At 42.0% G+C, this 23710-nt stretch overlaps 1 protein-coding gene across 6 annotated transcripts in view; it reads left to right on the forward strand.

Moving 5' to 3' along the window:
- Positions 1-23710, forward strand: part of map7d1a (MAP7 domain containing 1a) — a 56832-nt gene that overhangs the window by 26170 nt on the left and 6952 nt on the right. For 3 of the 6 annotated variants that reach the window (XM_079504186.1, XM_079504188.1, XM_079504185.1), the window contains 12 exons: positions 3118-3281; positions 4590-4695; positions 7763-7867; positions 9509-9631; positions 10179-10324; positions 10922-11052; positions 13568-13809; positions 16290-16572; positions 18175-18355; positions 19926-20030; positions 22192-22239; positions 22324-22402. In XM_079504186.1, coding sequence (XP_079360312.1) covers positions 3118-3281; positions 4590-4695; positions 7763-7867; positions 9509-9631; positions 10179-10324; positions 10922-11052; positions 13568-13809; positions 16290-16572; positions 18175-18355; positions 19926-20030; positions 22192-22239; positions 22324-22402 — 1713 coding nt within the window. The remainder of the gene's footprint in view (positions 1-3117; positions 3282-4589; positions 4696-7762; positions 7868-9508; positions 9632-10178; positions 10325-10921; positions 11053-13567; positions 13810-16289; positions 16573-18174; positions 18356-19925; positions 20031-22191; positions 22240-22323; positions 22403-23710) is intronic. The other 3 variants (XM_079504190.1, XM_079504189.1, XM_079504187.1) reach the window with 2 other exon arrangements.

The following is a 23710-nucleotide window of genomic DNA, read 5'->3' on the forward strand; positions in this document are numbered from 1 at the left end:
CCACTGGTCCTTACAGTTTATTACATTTATTTTTGAAGATAACGTATACACCACAAAACCCACTCTGATTACAATCTTCCTGCGGAAATTAGAGGGTTTTGCAAACTTTGGCAGACACATTTAGCTTGGCTGTGAATTTGCACTTCAACAACTAAAAGAAAAATATGACTGCTACCAACAGTAAAAGGGCTATATCGAGAATGAGAAATGCGTGTGAATTCACTTAGCCTCACTTCCATGGCAAGTGGAATGAGCGTCTCTTTTCAGAGGTCCTTTTCTCGTTTGTATCCGATATGTTGCATATCACACGTTAATGGCAGATCCTCAGACTTCATCATTAATCATTCCCTATTAAACATAACGCCTTAGCAGCACTAGTGTATCTGTAGATGTCTAGAAATGTGCTTATATAATTTATGTAGAACAATATAGTATATTTGGAATTATAGCATAATTTGTAGCAGTCTGTCACATTTGACTAGCTTATACATAAGCCTATAATTGCAAATGCCGATGGTTGTATTATGCACAACTGAAAACATTGCCTAATTTAACACATGACGTGTGTGCAGCACTGAACTGTCCCCCCCCCCTTCACATTTATTCTACAAATCTTGAAACATTGTCATATACAGTAGTATGCAAAGCAAATCGATCAGTGAATATAGGGTAACATGATGTTATTTAATATCATGGATCAGATTAATTGGGAGACCAGTGGGGCTTCCCAGATGGTACGTATGGTCCTGATCTAATACCCGCATTCAAATCAGGATAAAACATAAAATATAAGATTCTGCCAAAGCTTGTGTTTACAATCTCAGCTTGAAAGCGATCTCTGCTAGTAAGGCCTGGCTTCTGAATGATCAATAGTAGTAGTGGAAGTATTGGCTCATACATTTAACTACAGGAACCTTATTCTGTGGTTAACATTTGACGAGATCTGAAAGCTCATTGAGAACGCATTGAGTTGCAACACATTGTGAGTGTGTAGATCGGATGTCGGTAAAGAGATTTGGTTTAGAGGGTTAAAAGGAGGGAAACGAGTCCCCTGGGGGACCCCAATCAACAAAGTATACTATTTATTGGAACAGGTTGCCTGTAATGTTAGTGATAATTGAAGCCCCATCGTCCATGGTTACACTGGCTGTAAGCTGCTCTGCAGTATAAGTAGTGAACATGACTAAAGGCAAATATGTTGTTGGATATTCCCAGCTGTGTTCAAGACAAGTCACGCTGAATAACGTGTGTCATTCTTCACAAGTTTTGCGAGAGCTGAATCAGAGTTTGGACTGAGGCACCATTCTGGTTGTGGCTGTCTGTGGTGGAGCGGACACAAGACACATGTATACTTAATGAGACCAGGGAGGGAGCAGCACTGAATTAATGACTATTTAATGGACTTTACTATAGAAAGCCCAGATGTCAAAAAGTTGATAACTGAGGGGAGACTTATTTATAGAACAACCAGGAGGAGGAAGTAGATAATTCTGAACTCTAAGTAATAGAAGATCATGTACATTTAAATACTTCTCACTGGCTAGTGGCTAGACGACTTCTAATGCATTTTCTTTTTAATCTTCTAAGCTTATTATATATCCATTTCACACACACACACACACACACACACACACACACACACACACACACACACACACACACACACACACACACACACACACACACACACTTTGCCATGTTTCCCTTGCTTTTTCCCATAGGGTTTCCTTTTATGTATTAAATAAGGTATATACTGTAGTTGCCATGAACCCATGGTGGAGGTATCTTCTGGGTTAGCCAACAAAGATATGTCATCCCTGTGCACATACTGTACATGTACAGTAGATTAATATAGGCAATAGAAAGTATAAAGGTTCATGATACAGTGATGTATCTTCAGAGCATATTTGCATCCAAACTCAAGTCAGCCAGTCTTTGCCAGTGACTTTGTTCAAAAATAGCTGTACTTATTTACCGGTAAAACTTATCAGTGCTGCACACGGCCACCACATACTAGTGGGAGTCATCATGTCACGCCATGGAGGAGAAAGGGGAGGAGCTTTTATGACAGAAACCTGTAGAATTTCTCATATAGAGCCTTGAATGTCGTCACTGTGAACATTGTGAGACTGTTTCGTCCTCCCTCTGCCCGTGTTGCAGCCTGTGTAAAGCTGTGAAGTGAAAATGATGAATCCAAGTCGTCGTCGTTGCCCCCCCCGCGCTCCCCATGCTGACCTCCTTCCAACCCCTTAAAGCTTTGCTCCGCCAGAAGTTAATTGTGTAGCTTTTGTTAAGTCAAACTGCTTTGTCCAAGAACTAGCAACCTGAGCTGAAATCTGCAGTGCAGCCGATGAGATGGAGTAGGAAAATACTGTGCTTGTCCCCCCTAGCTCGCTGCACCACGGTGGAGCATTGCATGAAGAGCCCAGCTGTGTGCCTGTGATAAATCTTAGCATTACTCCATGATCCAACAGTACCACAACCACCCCACGCAGAGAATACTACATAAGCATCTGATAAGCACTAAACAAACCAGTTGCTTCTGTAGCATCAACTGCAAGAACTAAGCCACGGCTCTTTACAAAAGCTGATTCTTCATGGAGGTTTTAAATCTGTGGCTGCAAAGAAATATGGAGGGCTGTGCATACAGTGAAGCTGCCGCTGAATACTGCATAATACCGTCTTTACACCCACTTTGGATAGCTCTAGGAATGGGGAGATTATTACCATATCAAAGCACATGGTTTATTGCAGCCGACATTGGAACTTGATACGATTAGCCGGATAACCTGTCAGTTTAAGAGTAATGTATCATAGCACAATACTGTGGAAAAAAGTAATTTAATTTATTTTCTCTCATAAAGAATACTTTATTTATTTAACATTTGAGAAGCAATTTTTGGATAAATGATGTGTGCATGTGGCAAGAAAGTATTTTTCTTGATCTATAAGTTACTTTTCTCATGTCCGCACAGCATTACAAAATCATCTAATTGAAAGTGAAGAGGTGCACTGGACCATGCAGTGGTAATTGTGGCCCCACATTCTGGTACCCCACTTGTTACCTGCCCTGTCTATCCCTCATGCCTCCCTCTACTGTCCCCCTCACCCCCCTAGCCTCTAAGAAGAACCAGTGGTTGGAGAAGGAGGAGAGGGCACGACAGCTCAGAGAGCAGCAGCTGGAGGAACGTCGCAAAAAGCTGGAAGTGCAGCGGATCAAGGCGGAGAAGCGCCGCGCCACCCTGGAAGAGAGGCAGAAACAGAAACTAGAGAAGAACAAGGTATGTAATCATTCAGAATTACTTCTGACATTTTCTACTTTTGAGTCCTGTCAGTATCTTCGTCATGTTTTCTTTTTTAATGGTAGGCTTAACTTGCATACTACCAGGAGTCCCAAGGTGGGGAATTGTGTCTCAAAACTCTTTGCCCTGTCAAAAATACCATAGTCCGGCAGCCGAGGTGGACGGTGGGAAATTTGGTACTATATAGTCTTTTTTATTGGCCTAAAATATTGTCTATATACATACATTCATGAATCCACTTGCTGACCGGCTGAAAGTATTGGGCAATTGTTTTATAGGGGTTTCTTGTGACCCTACCATTAACATCCTATGGCAGGCAAAAATGTCAAACTTTCCTTTTGCTTTAAGTAGCATGTGACATGTCAAACTAGGGGTTTTTCATGATTCTGAATCTGAATCCATTCTAAGCATTAGTTTTGCACAAAATACACTCCTTGTGCTAAAAACAGCCATAGACATCATGACAAAGCCATAGGATGTCAATGGTAGGGTCACAAGAAACCCCTATAAAAAAGCGGGTTCGACTCCCGATCCCGACGGCCTTTACTGCATGTCTTCCCCCCATCTCTCTCCCCATTTCCTGTCAGCCTACTGTCTGTCCCACCATAAAATATATAAAATAAAGGCGAAAGCCACAAAAAAAAGAAATGCTTTAAAAATACTATATATACCAAATTTCCCACTTTAAACAAAATAAGCCTGTCGGCTGCCGGACTACCAATCCCACCCAGTGCTTTAGACAAACATAATGTACACTCATCGTAACATTATTGAGTTGGATTATTTATATGAGGTAAAGTTCCAACAATTGTAAAACTGAAGGCCGTTTCAGACGGGTGAGCAAGTGAGGCAGGCGTTCTCGCCTGGACCATCTGCTCATGAGGGGCAGGGGACACATGGCGTGAAGAAAATGGTTTACCACAATCCAGGTCTAGTCGCTTGCAGGCACGTGCACAAACGAGCAAGCGTCCGACAATTTCACGGGGCGCGCCCGTGAAAATACGCTAACCTCGCGCCTCAACTTCTCTGCGCGTCCAAAATAAACGCACGCCACTCATTAAAATGAATTACTGAGGCGCCTCATTCGCTCCCCGTCTGAAAAGGCCATAATGCTGGAGCTTGCATCTCGAGGGCAGTGAAACGCTAACCCATTTGTGTAAGCGTATCTTGACCTTTTGTTGTTGCACACAGCAGTCAGCAGTCTTATCGATGTACCATTGCCCAGTATACTGTACATGCTGTGCTCTGTAATTGACCGATATTCCTCTTCCTGTCGCCCCTGTCCAGGAGCGCTACGAGGCAGCCATCCAAAGGTCCACCAAGAAGACCTGGGCAGAGATCCGACAGCAGAGGTGGTCCTGGGCTGGGGCCCTCAGCCAAAACTCCAACCAGAGTGAGTATCCTGTTCCAACAATAACCTACTGAATACACATCCCTTATTGGAGGGGCGTGGGTACTTTCCTGTCAAGGGATACAAGTTGAGCTCCTGACATTAATGGTAACGCATTTAAGCTCTATAGCTGTCTACTGTATGTACTGCAGTACATCAATCAACCAGTCAGACAGTCGTGTTTTTTCAGAACCTTGGGGACTCCTTTACCTTTTACCACTGTGCTGGCCTCAATCATCTCCGTACAGCTCACTAAATCCTCATTACCTCATGACATGATACATTAATTAATATTGTTTGATTAAATCACTCATGTTGAATCACATGCATTAATCTCAGTCTCAGCCGTGTTCTACTACAGTAGTCTAATTTCCCTGCAGAGGAAATTTGGTCTTGATTGTAAGATAAAGTGGAAGGTTAGCTCATGAGACATGGTATCACTGATGCCTATAGGCATTATTACGTAGATCTTTTATTATTACTGAAGAGCTTGGCACAAGCAAGCAGGCAATGTAACAAATGACCTTGTAGAGTACGAACTAGGTATCTATTTTTCTTCTTAACTGGGCTAGTAGGTCATATTTTAAGTTAAAAAAAAATGACCTACACATGGACAAATTATCAATTGGTAAGATTTGGTTGGTTAATGGCTCTCTATCTCCTAAGGCAACTTAGGCCAAAATGGCCTACATTGGTGAAAGGTTTTGGATATGATGATAGTCTTGTTGCTGTCTAAATAAAGATCATTTAAAACTTTTTTTTTCTTGGTCTGCATCATTGTCCTCATCTTAGTTGACCACTTCCTCTGATATTAGCTAGTTCTTTGCCAGCAGATGTGTTTGCTTGTTAAAGATCACTACTCCATGCTCATTAGCCCCTAGCATGTCCAGACTTATCGATTGCACATTGCGAATATGTATTCTGCTTTATTGCAGCAGTAGCAGGAAGCCAGGTTTGACCGGCGACAGAGATTGCTGTATGCGGTTGCCTAATGTTTATCTGGCATTGATTGATTGATTGTCAACAGGGCCCTCAGATCAGAGTCCTTAGTGTCTGAGTAGTGGGTACAGTTGTTGAAATGTAGAGGAGGTATGTAGCATGATGGATGGTGTCAAACAATGTGTGCCAGCCTCCACACATGCAGCTCTACTGTCAATCTAAAGGGACTCGTTGCGTCTTTATGCCATTAATGAACTCAGCCACCCATGGGAATTTTGGACAGTCAAATGTTTGAATCTCACACTCGCTCTTCCTGTCTGTCAGATGGTGATAATGACAGTAAAAGGGTGTAAACAGGCTGCAGTGGACTGCTGAGGACCCAGGGAGTTATCTAGGAAATACTCCAGAGAGCCAGTCGCCTTGGCTTGCAAACAAAAAGAGCATTGTGCTTCCTCTTTACCAGCCCCATGCATCGGAATAAAGCCATTGAGGCCATGCCAGACTTAATACTTCCATTACAGTAATGTTCTCTGAATAATGTCTGGTGGTGTTTTAGGGAGAGGTCAGTTAATCATTTGAATGGAGTGCTTAAGAGAGATATGGAACTGGAAAACGATGAATGGCTGGAAAAGGAGGAAGACGTGGAAGAAAGGATTTCAATCTGCAGTGCTGGCTTTTTCTGTATTAAGTTTGTCATAGAAGGTTTTAGATACAGTAGATGCAAATATTTGGCAGTGGCATTATTCTGAATTGAGCCTGTTATTCGCCCCTCAAAGTGTCAGCAAACCCCTTCAACCGTGAAATGAATGCTGCATTGTCAAGCAGGCCCAACAGTCGTTTGTATCTTGTTCTACGCTTCAACTAGGGTTGCAAATGGTCAGAAACGTTATGGTACATTTACTGTGTAACTTTTTCTATTAAACAAAAGTAATTTTCTTTCACGGTTGTACTTTTCCCAATAACCATTACACACAATGTGTTTTTGATGACTTCGGCACTATTAAATAGTGTCTGGCCCCGATGGATGTACCGGAAATGTATTTATTTATTTTAGCATTACAAAAATATTGTTTCTGATGACGTGTTGGTGCACTCCAAAATATCCTCGGACACTACAGCACAAAACTACTAAACTGAATGTCACGCTGTATGACAGTAATCAGTGTAAATACAATCTTATGTTTTTTTATATAATGAATTTATTTTGGCTGAAAATACACATAAGGCAGTACTAGGTATTGTGGCATGTTTTGGCTAAAATATACTCCCTTAACACAACCATGCACTGTGCATTCAGTGCAGTGCACTCCCCTTTCACATGTTTGAATTATTTGCCACAGCATCCCCCATGAAAAGTGCATTCTCCCATTACGTTTGCAGAGTATATTCTTCCATCACATTTACAGATGGCATGCTACTGAAATGCAGTGCTATTGAGCTCACACCACGCTATGAGCTACGACTACTAGTCATAGGACTACATGCTTTCAGGTTTATATAAAAGTGTGATATTGAAAATGTCTTTTTCAAGTAATGAATACAATGAAAAGAGTTTACTCATTTGAACAAAGCTCAACTCAACAACTTTTCACCCTTTCGAAAGGTTGACATTATAGTATTCTTATGATATGGTAAAAGGTTTACAGCCTGTGAAAGTAAATTGTATATTTCCATATTCCAATTAATTCAGATGGAACGTTTCCAACATCTCGCAATCTACCTGGCTTGCTCTGAGATTTTCACAGCATCTCTCTATTTTACATAACATTTTCTTTCTCAAATATTTTTCTCCAGGAGGTTCATTCTGAATACATTTTATTTTGACACACTGTCTGAACTAATATTTTAATGTCCATTTCCACAAAGGTATGCAGGTGGGATACAAACAAAGCTGATCTACATGTTTGTGAGCTTGTAGATCGGCTAGAGGGGCCCAAATATAAACCCCTGGGGGGCTCTGTTCAATGAAGTATATAGGGTTTAAGTGGTTAATATTGCACGTGACGGTGCAGCATATTTTAAACAGAAGCACCATTCCACAGGAAGGTTCCTCTCAGTGACCTCTCAGTGACCCATCATGTGATGTGACCCCATGTGAACATCTGTGTTGGCTGCTCTCTTGGCTTCTCAGGCAGGTGCTTCGTGTCTGCGGTCAACCTGCCCAAACACGTGGACTCGGTTATAAACAAACGTCTCTCCAAGTCCTCTGCCACCCTCTGGAACTCGCCCAGTAGAAGTAAGGCAACGTCCGGGGGACGTCCACCCGCCCTCCTCTCCTCCCGCCTCCCTGTCTTCTGTCCCTCCCCGCCGTCAGCCATCTCAGCACCCCTTCCATTGTCTGTTAGGATTTTCAGTTGTTTCCGTTTCCCCTTCCTGAGTTCGGTTGTTCTCCTGTGCTTGATGGTTGACCACCGAATCATTTCCACCTTCCAAATCCACTATGAGTTGACTTTTTATTCTTGCAAGAGTTTGGCCTTGGTTGGTGTTATATTCTTTTATTTATTTATTTTTTGGGGTGGCACCTTTCCTCTGCATTTTCTCATGTTCAAAATGTGTATGAATATGTTTTCAATCAATGTCATATTTGAATTTGATTGTCTGGGTCATATCCTTCCTTAGGTGGTTCATTTTGTGTGGTGATGGTCATGTTCATTCCTGGTGTGTTTATACTGTCAATTGGGTCTGCTGTATATTTGTATTATTTTGCATCATGTCCGGCTGGCTAACCATTTATCCATTTGAAGGTGTGGAGGTGAGTGGATTATGTATGGGCAACCATGCAAATCAACAATAGATTATTTATTATATACATTACAGACTAAGATTTCAGAGCTGTCCACAGGTCACACTTCACAGAGTGTTAGAGTGCAGGTGCAGACTAGAGTCCCTTCTTTTAGAAAGTGAACTAGGTCGCTGTGTACCCTCGCAAAAATGAGAAAGACGTGTTTGAGAAAGTGAAGTCAGATGCCCGTGTGGTGAGTCGCCATTTTTTAATAATGTGCTCTTCCCTGGAGCACCAAACTACACTGCTAGAAAACAGACAAAAGGTGAATGGACAGCCTTCATCTGTCCCTCCCAGCCAGACTCGTTATCACCTTTTCACCTTTTGTTTCTTCCTTTGTCTCCAGCATGCTTTTGGCCTCTTTTTTCCATCTTGTTTATTATGCTCTCGCCTCTTCTTTTGTCCTTTCCGGTCAAAACATTTTCCCCTCGACTCTTTCTCTCTATTCTCTCTCAATGCTCTGCCACACAAACCTTAGTATTCAGTACAGGATGTCAGTGCAGTTCCTCAGTAGTCCAAGAAGCATCTCTCTCACTACCCCAAAAAACTGCTGACGAGTCTCGGCACAAATCCCCGGTTCTCTGATTCTCTGTTTGAGGCTGGAGTTATAAATAACTGATTCATTGTCTAGACAAGTATTTCAAATCTTCATTTCTTTCATGGGTGATGATAACAGACCAGCTCAGGGCTATATAGGAAGACATTTAGTGACCTTGTTTCCTACCTCTTTCGTGTGTGGAAATCTCTTTCTGTGTCATTAAACTCTTATGGGTAGTGTTTGTTCTACAGAAGAATGGTGTTTTTTTGTTTTACGGTTGGGCTTCATTGCAACTTGTAGACACATGCATATTCCTTGAATTTGATTATGGGGTTTCTATTTTGTTTGCTTATATCAGGGTATCACTTTAATATGTCTAATCCTGTGTCTCCACTGTTTTGATCATCTTAATAAGCTCCTTTTAAATTACAAAGACTAATGCGACTGCAGATAATACTGATTTTGAGCTGAGCTGTGATTTGAACCCTGGCATTGGATCAGTGACATCTTCCTGGCTGAATGTGAAATGACACCTTGATGTTTGTCCCCTCCCTCAGACCGTAGCCTGGCATTGAGCCCATGGGAGAGCAGTATCGTGGATCGACTGATGACGCCCACCCTGTCCTTCCTGGCTCGAAGCCGCAGTCACGCCAGTGTCCTCAGTAACGGCAAGGATGGACGTAAGTAGACATGCAGTACTGTGCACCGCTGGTTCTCAAAGTGATGTCTGGGGCTCCAGGGGCCTTGAAGGGTGTTCTAGTGGGTCCCCAGAAAAATGAGGAACAGGTTAACTATACTAATAATCACTGATCTACAAAGCACACTTCACATATTTAGGCAGTGTCATAGACAGTCAGTCAGGGTGGCACGGATGCAGATGTCAGAGCCAGAAGGCAAGAGCCACATTTATCCAGCTCAAGAACATTTGGAGCTGTAAAGAAATCAACCAGTAAGTCAGTACAGTCATTTGAGCTTGTAAATTGGCTGTTTTTGAAAACATTTGGAAAAATCTTAAAAAATAAACATGAACATTATCTTCTCTTATGATCTTCTCTCTGATAAAATATTTTCCGCAGCCAAATACAAATCAATATGGGGGTCCAATGACAAAAAAAATGTTTGAGAATCACTTTGTACGGAATTGTGCGTTTTTGGCATTGCGTTGTGACCATTCAGTGTATGGATAATAGATGTGACTTTCCCCATTACTTGTCTGATGTCCCCCAGAATCCCCCCTGTGCCCCCGCTCCGCCTCAGCCAGCCCCCTGACCCTGTGTGCCCACCGGCCCCATCACCGCTGCTCCGACCGCTGGAGGGTGACTTCCAGCACGCCAGACATCACGCAGCGCCAGCACAGACGTAGCTCTGCACCTGTACGTCCACCATATTGGCTTGTTTTATGGTCACTTAATTGTTGCATTGGTACCATGTTGAGAATACAGAGCCAAACAGAGCACAAACTGAAGCCTCATAAACAAACAAAAAATGTGTATGGAATGTAATATGAAATACTGCATGAAATGTAATACAGGAACCCGCAACACAAATAGTATCCACCCACACTGAAGACATATGGTTCGTTCGCTGCCAAGAGGCTGATCATTTACTTGGCCTTGAATTTCTGTTTTGTTTTTTGTGATATTTGGATTTGACGCACTGAGAAAAAATATCTCAAAATGAAACCATGCCCTGCTCTGCTTAATCTCTCCCTTGCATTCTGTTGTTTTTGCACAGCTCATAATTAACAGTTGTATTTAGTTTCCTTCATAATTGCACCATGGTTACAACAATGCTACTGTATGTGGGAGCTCTTCTCAGCACATTTTTATGTGCTGAGAAACATGAAAACAAAACATGAAAACAAACATGAAAACAAATAAACAATAAACAGATAGCACACAAAGTCACATTATGGTAATCTTCTCAGCATATTTTGATTAGATTTTTATTTTTTTCATTTGTTTTCATAGCTGGATAAAAATAAGAAAGAGAAGAAAGACAAGGAGCGAGAGAATGAGAAGGAGAAAATCGCTCTCACTAAAGAGAAGGTGTTAAAGAAGAGACAGTCTCTACCAAGTATGAGACACAGACCTGATCCAAGGTAAGACTTTGACACATTTCTCCATTACACACTCATCAGAGTCAGGGTCAGTTCACTTTGTCTTCGTTGTCAGTATTGTCAAATGTATTTTCTTCCAATTTCAACAGCTGTATATTCTTCAACTTCAAAACACCTTACAGTAGCTTTCATGAGAATGAACACTGCATGTACTGTAGGTAATAGACACTGTATCATTATGAATATGAAACTAGGGATTTAATGAAGGGAATAAACTTTAAATCTGATCATTGCAATAATAACTTGCACCAACATTCACATTATTTCCCTAACTCTGCTAATCAGAATGATTTGTCTTTGCTTGTTATCTGCAACAAAGATTAGGATACATAAACTGTTATTGATCCTGAGAGAAATTGAGTTGTCAAAGCAGCGCCACAGTAAGGATGAAACACAGCTACACTTAATAAGGGTACACATTTAGTAGTAGCACTAATTCAAATTAGATGACGATAATAAAAGTCTTAATGTCCAACCTAGCCATCTGTGCCTGCACTGGTCAGATTTGCATAATGTATGAACCATTATAGATAAAAATAGCGGCATAAGATGTATTGGTATTCACAAGCTTGTGCAGTGCAGTTATTGATTAAATTATTAATTGCCTTTCCCCCTCTTTGGTCTTCCAATACATTATTCCAATAATTGTCTTACTATCAAAGAGAATACCAGCACTCACAGAAAAGTGCTTACAGCACTTTTATTTAGTTGCCACGGGCAGCTTACAGGTAATGCTGCCTGTGGCAGCATATAGGTAATGCTGGTATTCTCTTTGATTGTGCATCCGGTAAAAAGGAAGGAGTTCTATTCTATTGCAAATAACTTCTGTACTGCCATGAAAAACTGTCCTTTGGCTCTCAGTTAAATTCTCCACATAAGCTATTTAAGGCAGAGCAGCATGAAGCCCGGAAGAGATCGGTACAACCATTAACAACTTGTCACAACGTATGCTAGCCAGTCAGCCTTTACTACTTGTGAAAACTGTATTCCGCAGCCTTCTATTCTGAAGATGGCATTTGAAGAAAATGTTATATAGCCTACTGTATTGTGCTCTCCACAGTCCACACAGAGAGCACAATATTGCGTACACTATTGTAGTCTACACAGAGAGCACAATATTGCGTACACTATTGTAGTCTACACAGAGAGCACAATATTGCGTACACTATTGTAGTCTACACAGAGAGCACAATATTGCGTACACTATTGTAGTCTACACAGAGAGCACAATATTGCGTACACTATTGTAGTCTACACAGAGAGCACAATATTGCGTACACTATTGTAGATATTGGCTATTTTCAGCGTGTCACACTAATGTAGGACGGAGTATAAATTCAGCGTTAGACTCCCATGACCTCCCAATGATGACCTCATCTAAGGCCAACAAAAACTAGGTCAGTGAAGGAGTGACGGTGTTTATGGTTATTTCATTCCCTTAATTGAGCCTAGTCAAGGAACTAAAAGCATGGCATGCCAGTCTGAGGGGGACAGATCGCTCATAGTCAACCCCTAGGCCGCAGGAATTAATTGGCTATGTGACATAGTGGAGGGAGAATGGAGTGCCTCTGACTCAACAGAATTGTGTCTAGCAGGAGCTCGCGGTGGCAAAGGCGTGGAGGGAAACCGTGTTCTCTGCAGTAATGGATGTTTCCCTGCTGCTGAATGCTGCTCTGCCCACTTACTGCTAGGAGTCAGACCCATAATGCACTTAGAGGAATAGTGCTAGGAGGAGTCGGACGCATAATACACTTAGAGGAATGATGCAATATGTTTCAAGTGCTTTGTGTGTTTTAGATTTGTTGGGTTGAGGTCATGATTTCTTCTGTGCTGGTTAAGGACAATGGTACATTGTATCAGCTATTATGCTAATATAATGAAAACAATACTTAAACTATTATGTTTGCATATATTTGTACACACTATAGACCAATTACATGAAACAGTCACCTGTGCGCCCAGTCCCAAACATTGGGACTGGGCGCACAGGTGACTGTTTCATGTAATCAATTCCCAACAGATCTCCAAACCTGTTGTTTTGGGGAGCGCTGGTTTCAGTCCATTCAACCTCCTCTTGTGAGTTGGCTAGTGAGGTGCACTAGCCAACAGAGAACAGCTGATGTACAAGCTCACATCGCATCGCAGATGCGACTGTTGTGAGCGTAGAGGTCTATTATTGTTCAAACACAACAGAAACCAAGGATTATATATTTCAAGGGCGAGAGATCACAATAAAAATCCTAATCATTCTTCCTCCACACTGGGAGAAAAACAGCATCTGAAAGTTTGATGGGGCATTTTTTACACGTGAGTGCAGTTAGAACTTTTCCATTGCATCTTATGAGAGGTGGTGTTCTTCTGCTGCCTTTATGCACGCGCATGCTGTTTCTTATCAGTGTGGCGTCGTCTGATAAGGCGTCTATAGCACTGGTCTGTATGTCTGTATGTGGTAGACATCAAGAGCGTGTTCTATTGAGGTTTTCCTTTTTTCCCCCAGTCCCAGTCCTTTATCAAGACGGCCCTCCTCTCCAGGGACTCCCAAGGGCAGAACCACGTCTCCCAGCCCCGCTGCCTCCCCGAGCGCCAAGCCCCTGGCCGCCCGTGGCAGCCCCTCCACCCCCAAGGCCAGGCCCAAGAGAGCTAGGACTCCTGCCAGGATAGTCCACAAACGCACATCGTCTCCCATTCCCTTGGAGAGAGCCAGGGAGCCCCGCAGGCCTTCCACCCCAGAGAGCAGGGGTGAGTACAAGACAGAGCTGGTGATAAGTGGTTGCAGACAGTATGATGACTTTTCACTTCATAGTACCGGCTCAAATTGTCTGGACTTGACTGGTTGTCCATTAGGCAAAAGTACCTTGTACCTGTTACTTTTTAATTACCAACTGAGGCAATACTAAAGGGTGACATGAAACACTGTAGTGTACTGATTGGTCAGAGATTCACATAGTCACTAGCGTGATTGCATCATTTATTTTTTATTTATTTTTTAACCAGTAAAAACACATTGAGACTGCGTCTCTTTTTCAAGTGGGAACTGGCCAAGCGGCAGAATACATTAATTACAACTGTAAGTACAATGTAGCGTTGAAATTACACTTTCAACGCTACATTGTACATGGCAAGTTATACAACAGCCAAATAATAAATCCATGAAAAATACCTCCAGAAGCCTATACAATATATACAAAAATACTCAAATAGTACACTAACAATAACCGGGTACAAGACATTTTGCACACAAATACACAAGTACATTTATGGACGGGAACCAAAAAACTATAAATATATGGGCATATGCGAAGGCTAGTACACATCCGAACATGTGCAGGTGTTAGATTGTACAGTTCAGGTGGTTGCACACCGGCCGCGTTTTTCGGAAAAACGATGGAGAAACGCCGCTAAAAATCCGAATTCGCATCCGATTCGCGCCCGGTGTGTGGAGACCTTCTCCACACAGCAGAAAGAGTAAGGGACCTAATATTGAACCCTGAGGGACACCTTTCTCCAGAGTTACAAGATCAGACACAATGTCTCCTATTTTGACACACTGTGTCCGACCCAGCAGGTAACAGTTAAACCAACTTGTTGCATTTTGGCCCATACCTATGTTAGACAGAGTTTCTAGCAATATAGGGTGGTCCACGGTGTCGGAAGCCTTGCATAAATCTATAAACAGGGCCACGCATTAGGGCTATCATTGCATTAGGACTATCATTGCATTAGGACTATCATTAGGACCGACTCCCTCGTACGTTCGTTCACGAATACTGAAAAACAAAAAACATTTGTTAACATTGGATAAGAGCCAATACACTTTAAGGTCAATGCTTTTGCTTTAGATCTTAATCGCCGTTCACATCGAACATAACTAAATGGCCTATAAATATGTAATTTTAAAAGTGTGAACTAAGATAGTCGTAAGCGATCTCGCGTGGATCACTTTCAGGATGATTTTATGAATGATAGAAATATTGACAGCCATTCAAAATCCATCAGAAGAACACCTGGGATGCAATCGGTGTCACTCACCTTCGGAAAGATTTGTTATTAATGGAGATTATTATGAATAGCTAACTCTAGCTGGCAGGCTAGCTGTCATTACCTCCGGTAGGCTACAACTATCTTCTTCTTTTTAATTAATAATTATAGTCAGATTATCATATCTTGTTGCATGTGTCTTTCAGCACCACTGAGATGGAGATCTCTTTCTCTCCCTCTGACGCAGACACAGGCTCACACAGCTGAACAGCTTGTTACTGTTTGGTGCCACTGTTTACAGAACAAATTGTGCGGACACTCACATCATTATCGTTACAGTGCTTGGTGTGACTGATCCTTTGGTCTACACTTGGAACCATCTTTTCATTCGGCACCTCTTAAGAGAGACTATATACTTTGTCTCATAAGAGACATTAATCTTTGTGGCTGAGTCATACTGTAATATTTTAATACACTGGGAGTTGTTATACTGGCCTTGGCTTTACTTCCCATGACTGGGAAAGAATGTATTTGAGCTTGGATCTCTCCGCTATTGGAAAAAGTGAATCAGCATTTGGAACTGGAAACTCAAGTATATCTGTCAGAGAGCTGCAACAGAGCCAAGCAAAGATTACCATCAGACTCAATTATGCATGGTACCGCACACAGCTCTTTAGTCAGAGCCTGTCCCACAAGCACCAAGAGGCTGTGCTAATCAGCCTTAATTATATCATTATAAGCTACTCAAACACAAGCAACAGCTTGCCCAAATACATGGTGTGCGTATCTGATAAAAGTATAAAGTGACTTTAAAGGTTGTTGAGAGATGGATCTGCACAGATGTGTCGAGAAAGTAGTAATAAATGTCACTGCTGTTTTCTCCTTTGAGAGCAAAATATGTATTGGAATCAGTATCTGAACCGTCTCACTTGAAGGTCTGATTAGTCATACAAATGGGTCGCTCAATCATCTGAAATCCTTTTTTTTCTCTCTAGGACATGGGGTCTAGGTGATGATTATTTTAAACTATTTCCTGTATTTTGTGGCTGCAATGGTTTTAGTTACTGTTTGTTGGTAATATGTTTTAACATTGAAGTAAAACAGAGCTATATTTTGACATCTACAAATCAAACTCTTTGAAAATATACAGTATCTGAATATCACCCTACATTTACATGTTGAAAAAACCTCTCAGTGGCTTTAATATCCACTCCTCTCCACGCCTTGTTTTCCTGATTTAGGCTCTCCTACAGTTCCCGCCAATGCTGTATCCTCGGCCTCGGTCACACCTTCTCGGCCGAGTGCACCAATCACAACCCCCGCCACGCCTTCATCGCCTGACCAGGTCCAATCAGCCGCCAGTGTTCCTGCGCCATCACCCGCCCCCTCCCCAGCATCCAAATCCATGGCTGGCACCAACGATCAAGAGGAGGCCGTGCGCATGCTGGCGGAGAAACGACGGCAGGCCCGCGAACAGAGGGAGAGGGAGGAGCAGGAGCGCCGCGAGCAGGAAGAGAAGGAGAGGTCAGAGCAGCTTCTTAATGCCTTCCAACACACATGTCCAAAGGGGGGCAGTGCATGCTTTGACCTTGGCCAATCACACAACTATCAAACTCCCAAATACGCGGAAAACTGGGTAGATGAAAGGAGTTTCAGAGGCCGCAGTGCAAACTGCCAAATCGCCCTCCAGTATGTTCTCATGCTTGCTTTATGCTTTCCAGCCAAGATGTATTTCCATCAGTCCTCAGTCTCACTACTCGGAATTTGACAGGCGGTCTTTAATAGCATATAAAAATAGGCCATGTGATAATGAATCATTTAAAATGTGATTCATTATGTCACCTTCACTCCATATGAAATGAGTTTCCTGGGCCAAGCATTCTAATTAGTTATAGACACATTGCAGTCGTACTGTTAATTCCATCTAGTTGTGCTTCACTGCGTATTGTGTACACACTTGTGGTAGTCAGGGAACTAGTTAAAGGGGCATTCCACTCATTTTTAATATTTTACTATGTCATTAATATACCTTAGAGCTGTTGTGTGGAAATAATTAAAAGGTCCCCCCATTCTGTGTTTCCTAGAACTGGAGGTCTGAAAAAAATCATTAACATGGTGAAACACATCTTGATGATGTCATCAAGATGTGTTTCACCATGTTAATGATTTTTTATCATTCTTTTTTATCATTCTTTACCAGAATGGGGGGGACTTTTTATTATTTCCACACAACACCTCTAAGGTATATTAATGACATAGTAAAATGTTGAAAATGAGTGGTATTCCCCTTTAAGTATCTTTTATTTCATTCTTTATGCTCATGACTTCAATATATATTATTGATGGCTATTCTTTAAAAAGATGCCTAATTTGATTACAGTTTTGCAGCCCATTACTTTAACTTAAACGTAAATAAAATACTTTTCATTCAGATAACTCACAAATAGATTGAACCAATATTTTTTATTGAATGAGAAGAAGAAGAATTTTATTTTATTTTGGCGTTCATCTCTGCTACATTTTTCTCCCTGCTCGGCACAATTATACAACCCTCATTAACCATTAAATAATGAGGGTTGAAAAAAAAACATTGACTGCTTTGCTTTTTTATACAGTACAGAAAATGTCCCCAAATATTTCATGTCAAATGACGATGACAGTCAGTATATGAGTATCACGTAATCTTGATGCCATGTTCTATCATGTGTGCTCCTCAATGAGACCTCACAAAGCGGAGGGTGTGTGTGCACATTTATATCCCCCTGGGGAGTGTAGGGGGTTGACAATTATATGACAGCTCTCTCCAATAAGGTCGGTAAGCTTTAAAGGATTGGCCATGGCGTGCACCAGTCCTCTTGTTACGTGTACAAGCAAGCGTGGACTCCTGTTGTCACTCACATCATTAGTCACATATCCGTGTTTCTGTTTTCCCTAAACACTCTAATTTCCTTGGCCTGATCAAATATCAATTCAAGCTTCAATACAATGGACACAGTGCTTTTGTTTGTACTGTATCTCGGCTACAAGAGATTGATATATAGATCGTCTGTTTTCCACAGCGGCTTAGGCTAGAGAAACACCCCTCGGTCAAACTTGCCTAATGCACCTCATACTTTATTCCCCCAGGGTCCTGAGAGAGGAGCGAATAGCGAGGGAGGCAGAGGAGAGTAGTCTCAGGGAGGAGGAGGCCCGCATCATGGCCGAAGAACAGCGAAAGAGGGACGAACTCCAACGCCTGCAGGAGGAGGAGGAGGCGCTAGAGAGAGTCAAGGCCGAGCAGGAAGAGAATGAACGGCAACAGAAACAGGTAAACGGACGTTCACATTTCCAGGAGCTCCCTGAACTATCTTGACACAAGCTTGAATAATGTTCCTACATTTTTACACTCTGAGTTGCATTAACGTTTATAAGATGAATGCAGTACACATATCAGTAGAACATCCTTTTTGTGTGTGTGTGTGGGGGGGGGGGCTTTTCGTCTTTATTTCAGAAGGACAGTAGAGCGAGAGACAAAGGAAACAGGGCTGAGAGTCGCGGTGTGGCATGCAGCAAATTCACCACCGGGACACACTGTTAGCCTATGTGTGGTGTGTGCCTTAACCATTTGACCATCTTGATCCCGGTTAACTGGCCTCTGTTAACTGGTTTTAAGCTGGACCAAGTTCATAAACATGACAACCTTTCAGATCCGTGTCATTCCTTAAATGTCACACAACTCAAAACATTCAAACGTCAACATTTGGCAGACGTCATATTAGATGTTGCACTGTGAGGTTGTTTGGGAAGATTACATTACATTCATATAAGCGGCTAATTCATTAGATGTGTCCAGGAGCACAGATGATGGTGGAATTGAAGGCACTTTTGCTTGAGGAGACATCATAGATTTCACTTCCTTGACAGCTGTTACTGCTTGTCAAGCAGGATCAAGACACCTTTGGTCACACAATACATCTTCCCCAGGCGGGTAAGCTGTTCCCCAGGTCGGCTGGTATTCTGCAGTGCCCATCATCTCTGCCCAGGGCCAAGTGCCCTTGAGCAAGGCACTGGGCACCTGTGCTAGCCTCTGACCTCTCTGATGAAATATATGGGGGGGACTGTGTGTTTGTATTCCAGTTGCCTTGACATTGACAATACTGTTAATCTAACTGTGTGCCCTATTATCTTTAGCAGTGGCACACAGCCTGTTGGTGGGCATACATTATGCATTTCTCTATAGGACATTACTCAGTCCACTGCATTACTGCCTCAGTCACTGTCTCAACAGTCCTCTCCAAAACACCATACAATCTACTGTCCTCATCAATGTGATTGTTTGTTGTCTGGGACAGTAGATATACTGTAATTCCAAACAGTTGAGATAATGGTCAACATTGAATAGATTGCTTTAATTTTAGTAGGCGTCGATAAAACCAAATTATGAGCAATATTGAGTTGACTCGCAGCTGTTGACTGGATGTGCAGTGGAAGGGAATTAATTAAGTACACAATCCCACTGAACCCAAAAAAGGTGGTTTGTTTATCCTGCAAACCTATCTCTGTAATGGTTTCTCTTATTCACAAACCACCCTTTGCCACCCCCTTGTGGACTGTTCAGGAATTTCCATTTGTGGTTGAACATTGTTCAATTACACGGCATGTCAAGTTTTGCATTGCATTTTTAAATGCCCCACGTGAGACCCATAAATGTTGAAAATGGATACCTTGGCTCGAAGGTACAGGAAAATAACTTCTGTGGGCAAACGATAACTGCAGAGGACAACCACACCCTTGACATGTTTATTTTGGTTTAGTCGCCCACCCCTCCCCACCCTTTTCTTCTTTCGCGAGACATTAAAAACAAGTTAAATTACTGCCTGTGTGTGTGTGTGTTGCAGAAAGAGGAGGCTGAGGCTAAAGCCCGGGAGGAAGCAGAGAAGCAACGTCTTGAGAGAGAGAAACACTTTCAGAAGGAGGAGCAGGAAAGACTGGAGAGGAAGAAGGTAGGACTCTTCATCTGCCCCTCATCCACTGTTCTTCCAGCTCCATTCATGCTTAACATAACATTAGTCGAGCGCCCATTCTCACTTAATTCTCAGGTGTTTATATACCAGTATACGTATGTCTCTTACATATACAAAAGAGAGTGGGCGGTCCCACTCCCCTCTTTGTATATTTTCATTCTGTTTAGACGGTTTATTAAACATGGTGAAGTGAAACGTGCCACAGGAAGAAGGCACAGCGAATTGGTTCCTTGGCCACCTACATTGTAAGGTTTCATGAGAGTCTGGTGGAAAAAGTTCTTAACTCAACCATGGACAATCACTTCTTAGATGATATAAAAGCAACTTTTTTGTTATTGACGTTTTAGGAAACTGCTTCCTGAATTAATTGAACTGCCTCCAACTCAGCGTCTAATGATCCAGAGACACACATCTCTGTGTAACGAATGCATTCAATTTAATCAATCTAGCAGTGAGTCTCTCGCTTTCACTCACGTCAAACATAATAATCAGAAACATTCACTTTATTAGCTGCCTTTCAACTTGCCACTGTTATGAAAGCAAGTTGCAGCCAAGATGAATGATGTTTTTGGCTTAGCCTGTCCCAAATACGCCGTCTGTGTGTTATGATTAAATAGGGTTTACAGCCTGTGTGTGTGAGGGAGGGTCAGACTATATATAAACTATAATGATGGGGCCCTAGCTGAGGCGTGTGTGTGTGTGTGTGTGTGTGTGTGTGTGTGTGTGTGTGTGTGTGTGTGTGTGTGTGTGTGTGTGTGTGTGTGTGTGTGTGTGTGTGTGTGTGTGTGTGTGTGTGTGTGTGTGTGTGTGTGTGTGTGTGTGTGTGTGTGTGTGTGTGTGTGTTCGTGTTCGTGTTCACTTAAGCTATTAAGATAAATGATGTGACTGGTGACTTGCTATCTGCAGTAAGCGTACCCCCCACAGTAAAACTGTGCCATTCCTAGCTTGAAGCCTTTCTTTCCCACCCCTCATCTTCTCTCCGTGTGTGAAAGGCTCTTATCTAGGCTTGCCAGGCCTGGCTCAGCTGGCCAAAGCCTGGCTCTTCGCTGGAATTAGCCTGCTAGAACAGTGTGTACTCTACCCCAAAGCTTAGGCCTGGTGCACCACTTCTCTCTGTGTACCTGCATTGGTTCCATTTATTCCATTGGTTGAAGAACTTTACCAAGTAGTAATCTAATTACACAAAAATATGTGCTGAACAATGCATAAATAGATATGCATTGGTGGCTTAAAAATCCTGAGGGCCTGCTGGCCTGTGGACAGACCAATTTGATATAAAACTTCTCAGTCGCAAAATATGATGGAAAATGTTCAGCCAAGCTAAATACCAAAGTGAGTTTTTCATTTTCTTTTTATGCATACGCCCGGCCCTACTGGCTCTTATAAACACTTCACATGTATGATGGACAGCTGCTATTGACGCAAGTTTCTCTATCTTGTGCTAGCTTTGTGTCCGTAGAATGAGGTTGCCTTGAATGTTGCTAAACTGTGCATCCAAAAAGTCATTCTGAGAATTGTCTTTAAAAGAAAGCAACCACGTTCGCCAAAATAATGCAGTGCAATGTGAGCTACAAAGTAATTCTATAATTAACCTTTTGACCATCCTAAATCCATTGTTCCAGCAACAAGCACAAGTGCTGCTTAACAATTACTGACAGTGCTCTCTGCCTTCCTCTGCGAGGCTGTGGATATCCACTTGAAGCTTTAAAGCTGGTCTCAAACTACTACTAGAGAACATATACAAAAACTCTCCATTTGTTCAGTGATGACAAGAATTGATGAACAATGTGCCTTGAGGCCTCCATTTCTAACAGTCTAGTGAAACCAGCACAGAAGGTGTAAGCATCTCTATGTGTGAGCTTGTCTTGACTTGTCTTTAACAATATCTCTAATAGCAAACGTGTATTCTGTATTAACTCGTATATGTGTGTTGTTAATATGTACTGTATGTATGATCCAATTTCAACATTTTGTATTTCCAGGATGTGTGTTCCCAGCTCCCTTCCACATTCTGGTCTCTGTTGCCTTGTAGGGCATAATTGAGACTAGTAGATGAGGGCTAGGTTTTACTGATAGATAGCATGTTTAAAGTGTGAAAAACAGGCCTTTTGGTTCTCTGACTTTTCCCTATGTTCCCCAGCGCCTTGATGAGATCATGAAGAGGACACGCAAAACAGAAGGAGACAAGGTACATTTACTGTTCTGTTTTAACCGAAACATTGGACTGTGACTCTACGTTATGTTAAGAATAAACTCTTATTTATCTTTACAGAAAGAGACCAAATCCCCCACACCCACCCAGGTCAATGGCAAAGAGGCAGAGAGCAGCAAAGAGGCAGAGAGCAGCAAAGGTAAGCAGAGAATCAGTCTGGATTGCATCTGTCATCACCTGATGCCTTACAGTTGCTGCTCCCTCAGTCCAGTTCATCTCAGTGGATCCTTTCTGGTGATTAGAGGCTCAACCACTTTGCATGTCATTATCAAGAAAGAGAACGTGGCATCACACTGTGTTGTAGTAATGGCAGCATTATGGCAGCGAACCTCACAAGCTCACGCCATCTCATACAGACAAAGTCTTTCAGAAAAAAGTTGCAAAAATAGCTGATCTACATGCTCTACCATCTTGTAGAAATAGTTAAGTATTGATCCCTTGCTATTGTAATATTTGGGCAGCTAACTAGTAACTTTGTTACTAGTTAGTGTGGTTGCCTGTAGGCAAGCAGACTATTGTTATTGCACTTAAAATAGTTAAAACGTTTAAGTCGTGCAATAACTCTCTATTCTCCCCTCCGATTGGCCAGCGATTCAGAACTTTTCCCAAGGCTTTTGTGCACTTTGCCCTCATCTGATTGGTCACTATACCGTGACATACCAAAATCAGTGAAAAAGTGTCACACTTTTGCCTATAATAGTGTGGTTTCCTATAGAGATGGGTAACCACACCTATAATAGTGTGGTTTCCTATAGAGATGGGTAACCACACTATAATAGTGTGGTTTCCTATAGAGATGGGTAACCACACTATAATAGTGTGGTTTCCTATAGAGATAGTGTGGTTTCCTATAGAGATGGGTAACCACACTATAATAGTGTGGTTTCCTATAGAGATGGGTAACCACACTATAATAGTGTGGTTTCCTATAGAGATGGGTAACCACACTATAATAGTGTGGTTTCCTATAGAGATGGGTAACCACACTATAATAGTGTGGTTTCCCATAGAAATGGGTAACCACACTCACGATTCCACAGGATTGTGTCTTTAGTGACCTAAAACAATTTCTGTTCTTTATAAATAAAATAATAAATAGTTGAATAGTTGTTTATCAGATTGCATTTTACACAGGCCGTTTCAATTAGCTGATTTGTGGGGTTGGGTTGATTTTTGGACACTGTATCTTGGAATTGTTCCAGTAGCAGTCCAGTCACGTGCAAATAAATGCATCCAAGGCAATGACAAGTTTATTTGTTTAGCACATTAGTTAAATGTGCTTTCCACAAAACATTAAGGAAAAGTGCAAGGGAAACTATTTATAAAAAGCCGTTTGAATACATATAAATATATATAGTAAAATGTTAAGAGAATGGTCCCTGTCACTGCTGACCCAACTAGTCGGTCTTGGGTATGTGGGGAGGGTGTAGAAAGCCATCGTCAGCCA

The sequence above is a fragment of the Electrona antarctica genome (assembly GCF_951216825.1).
Source record: "Electrona antarctica genome assembly, chromosome: 6".
Taxonomy (NCBI): domain Eukaryota; kingdom Metazoa; phylum Chordata; class Actinopteri; order Myctophiformes; family Myctophidae; genus Electrona; species Electrona antarctica.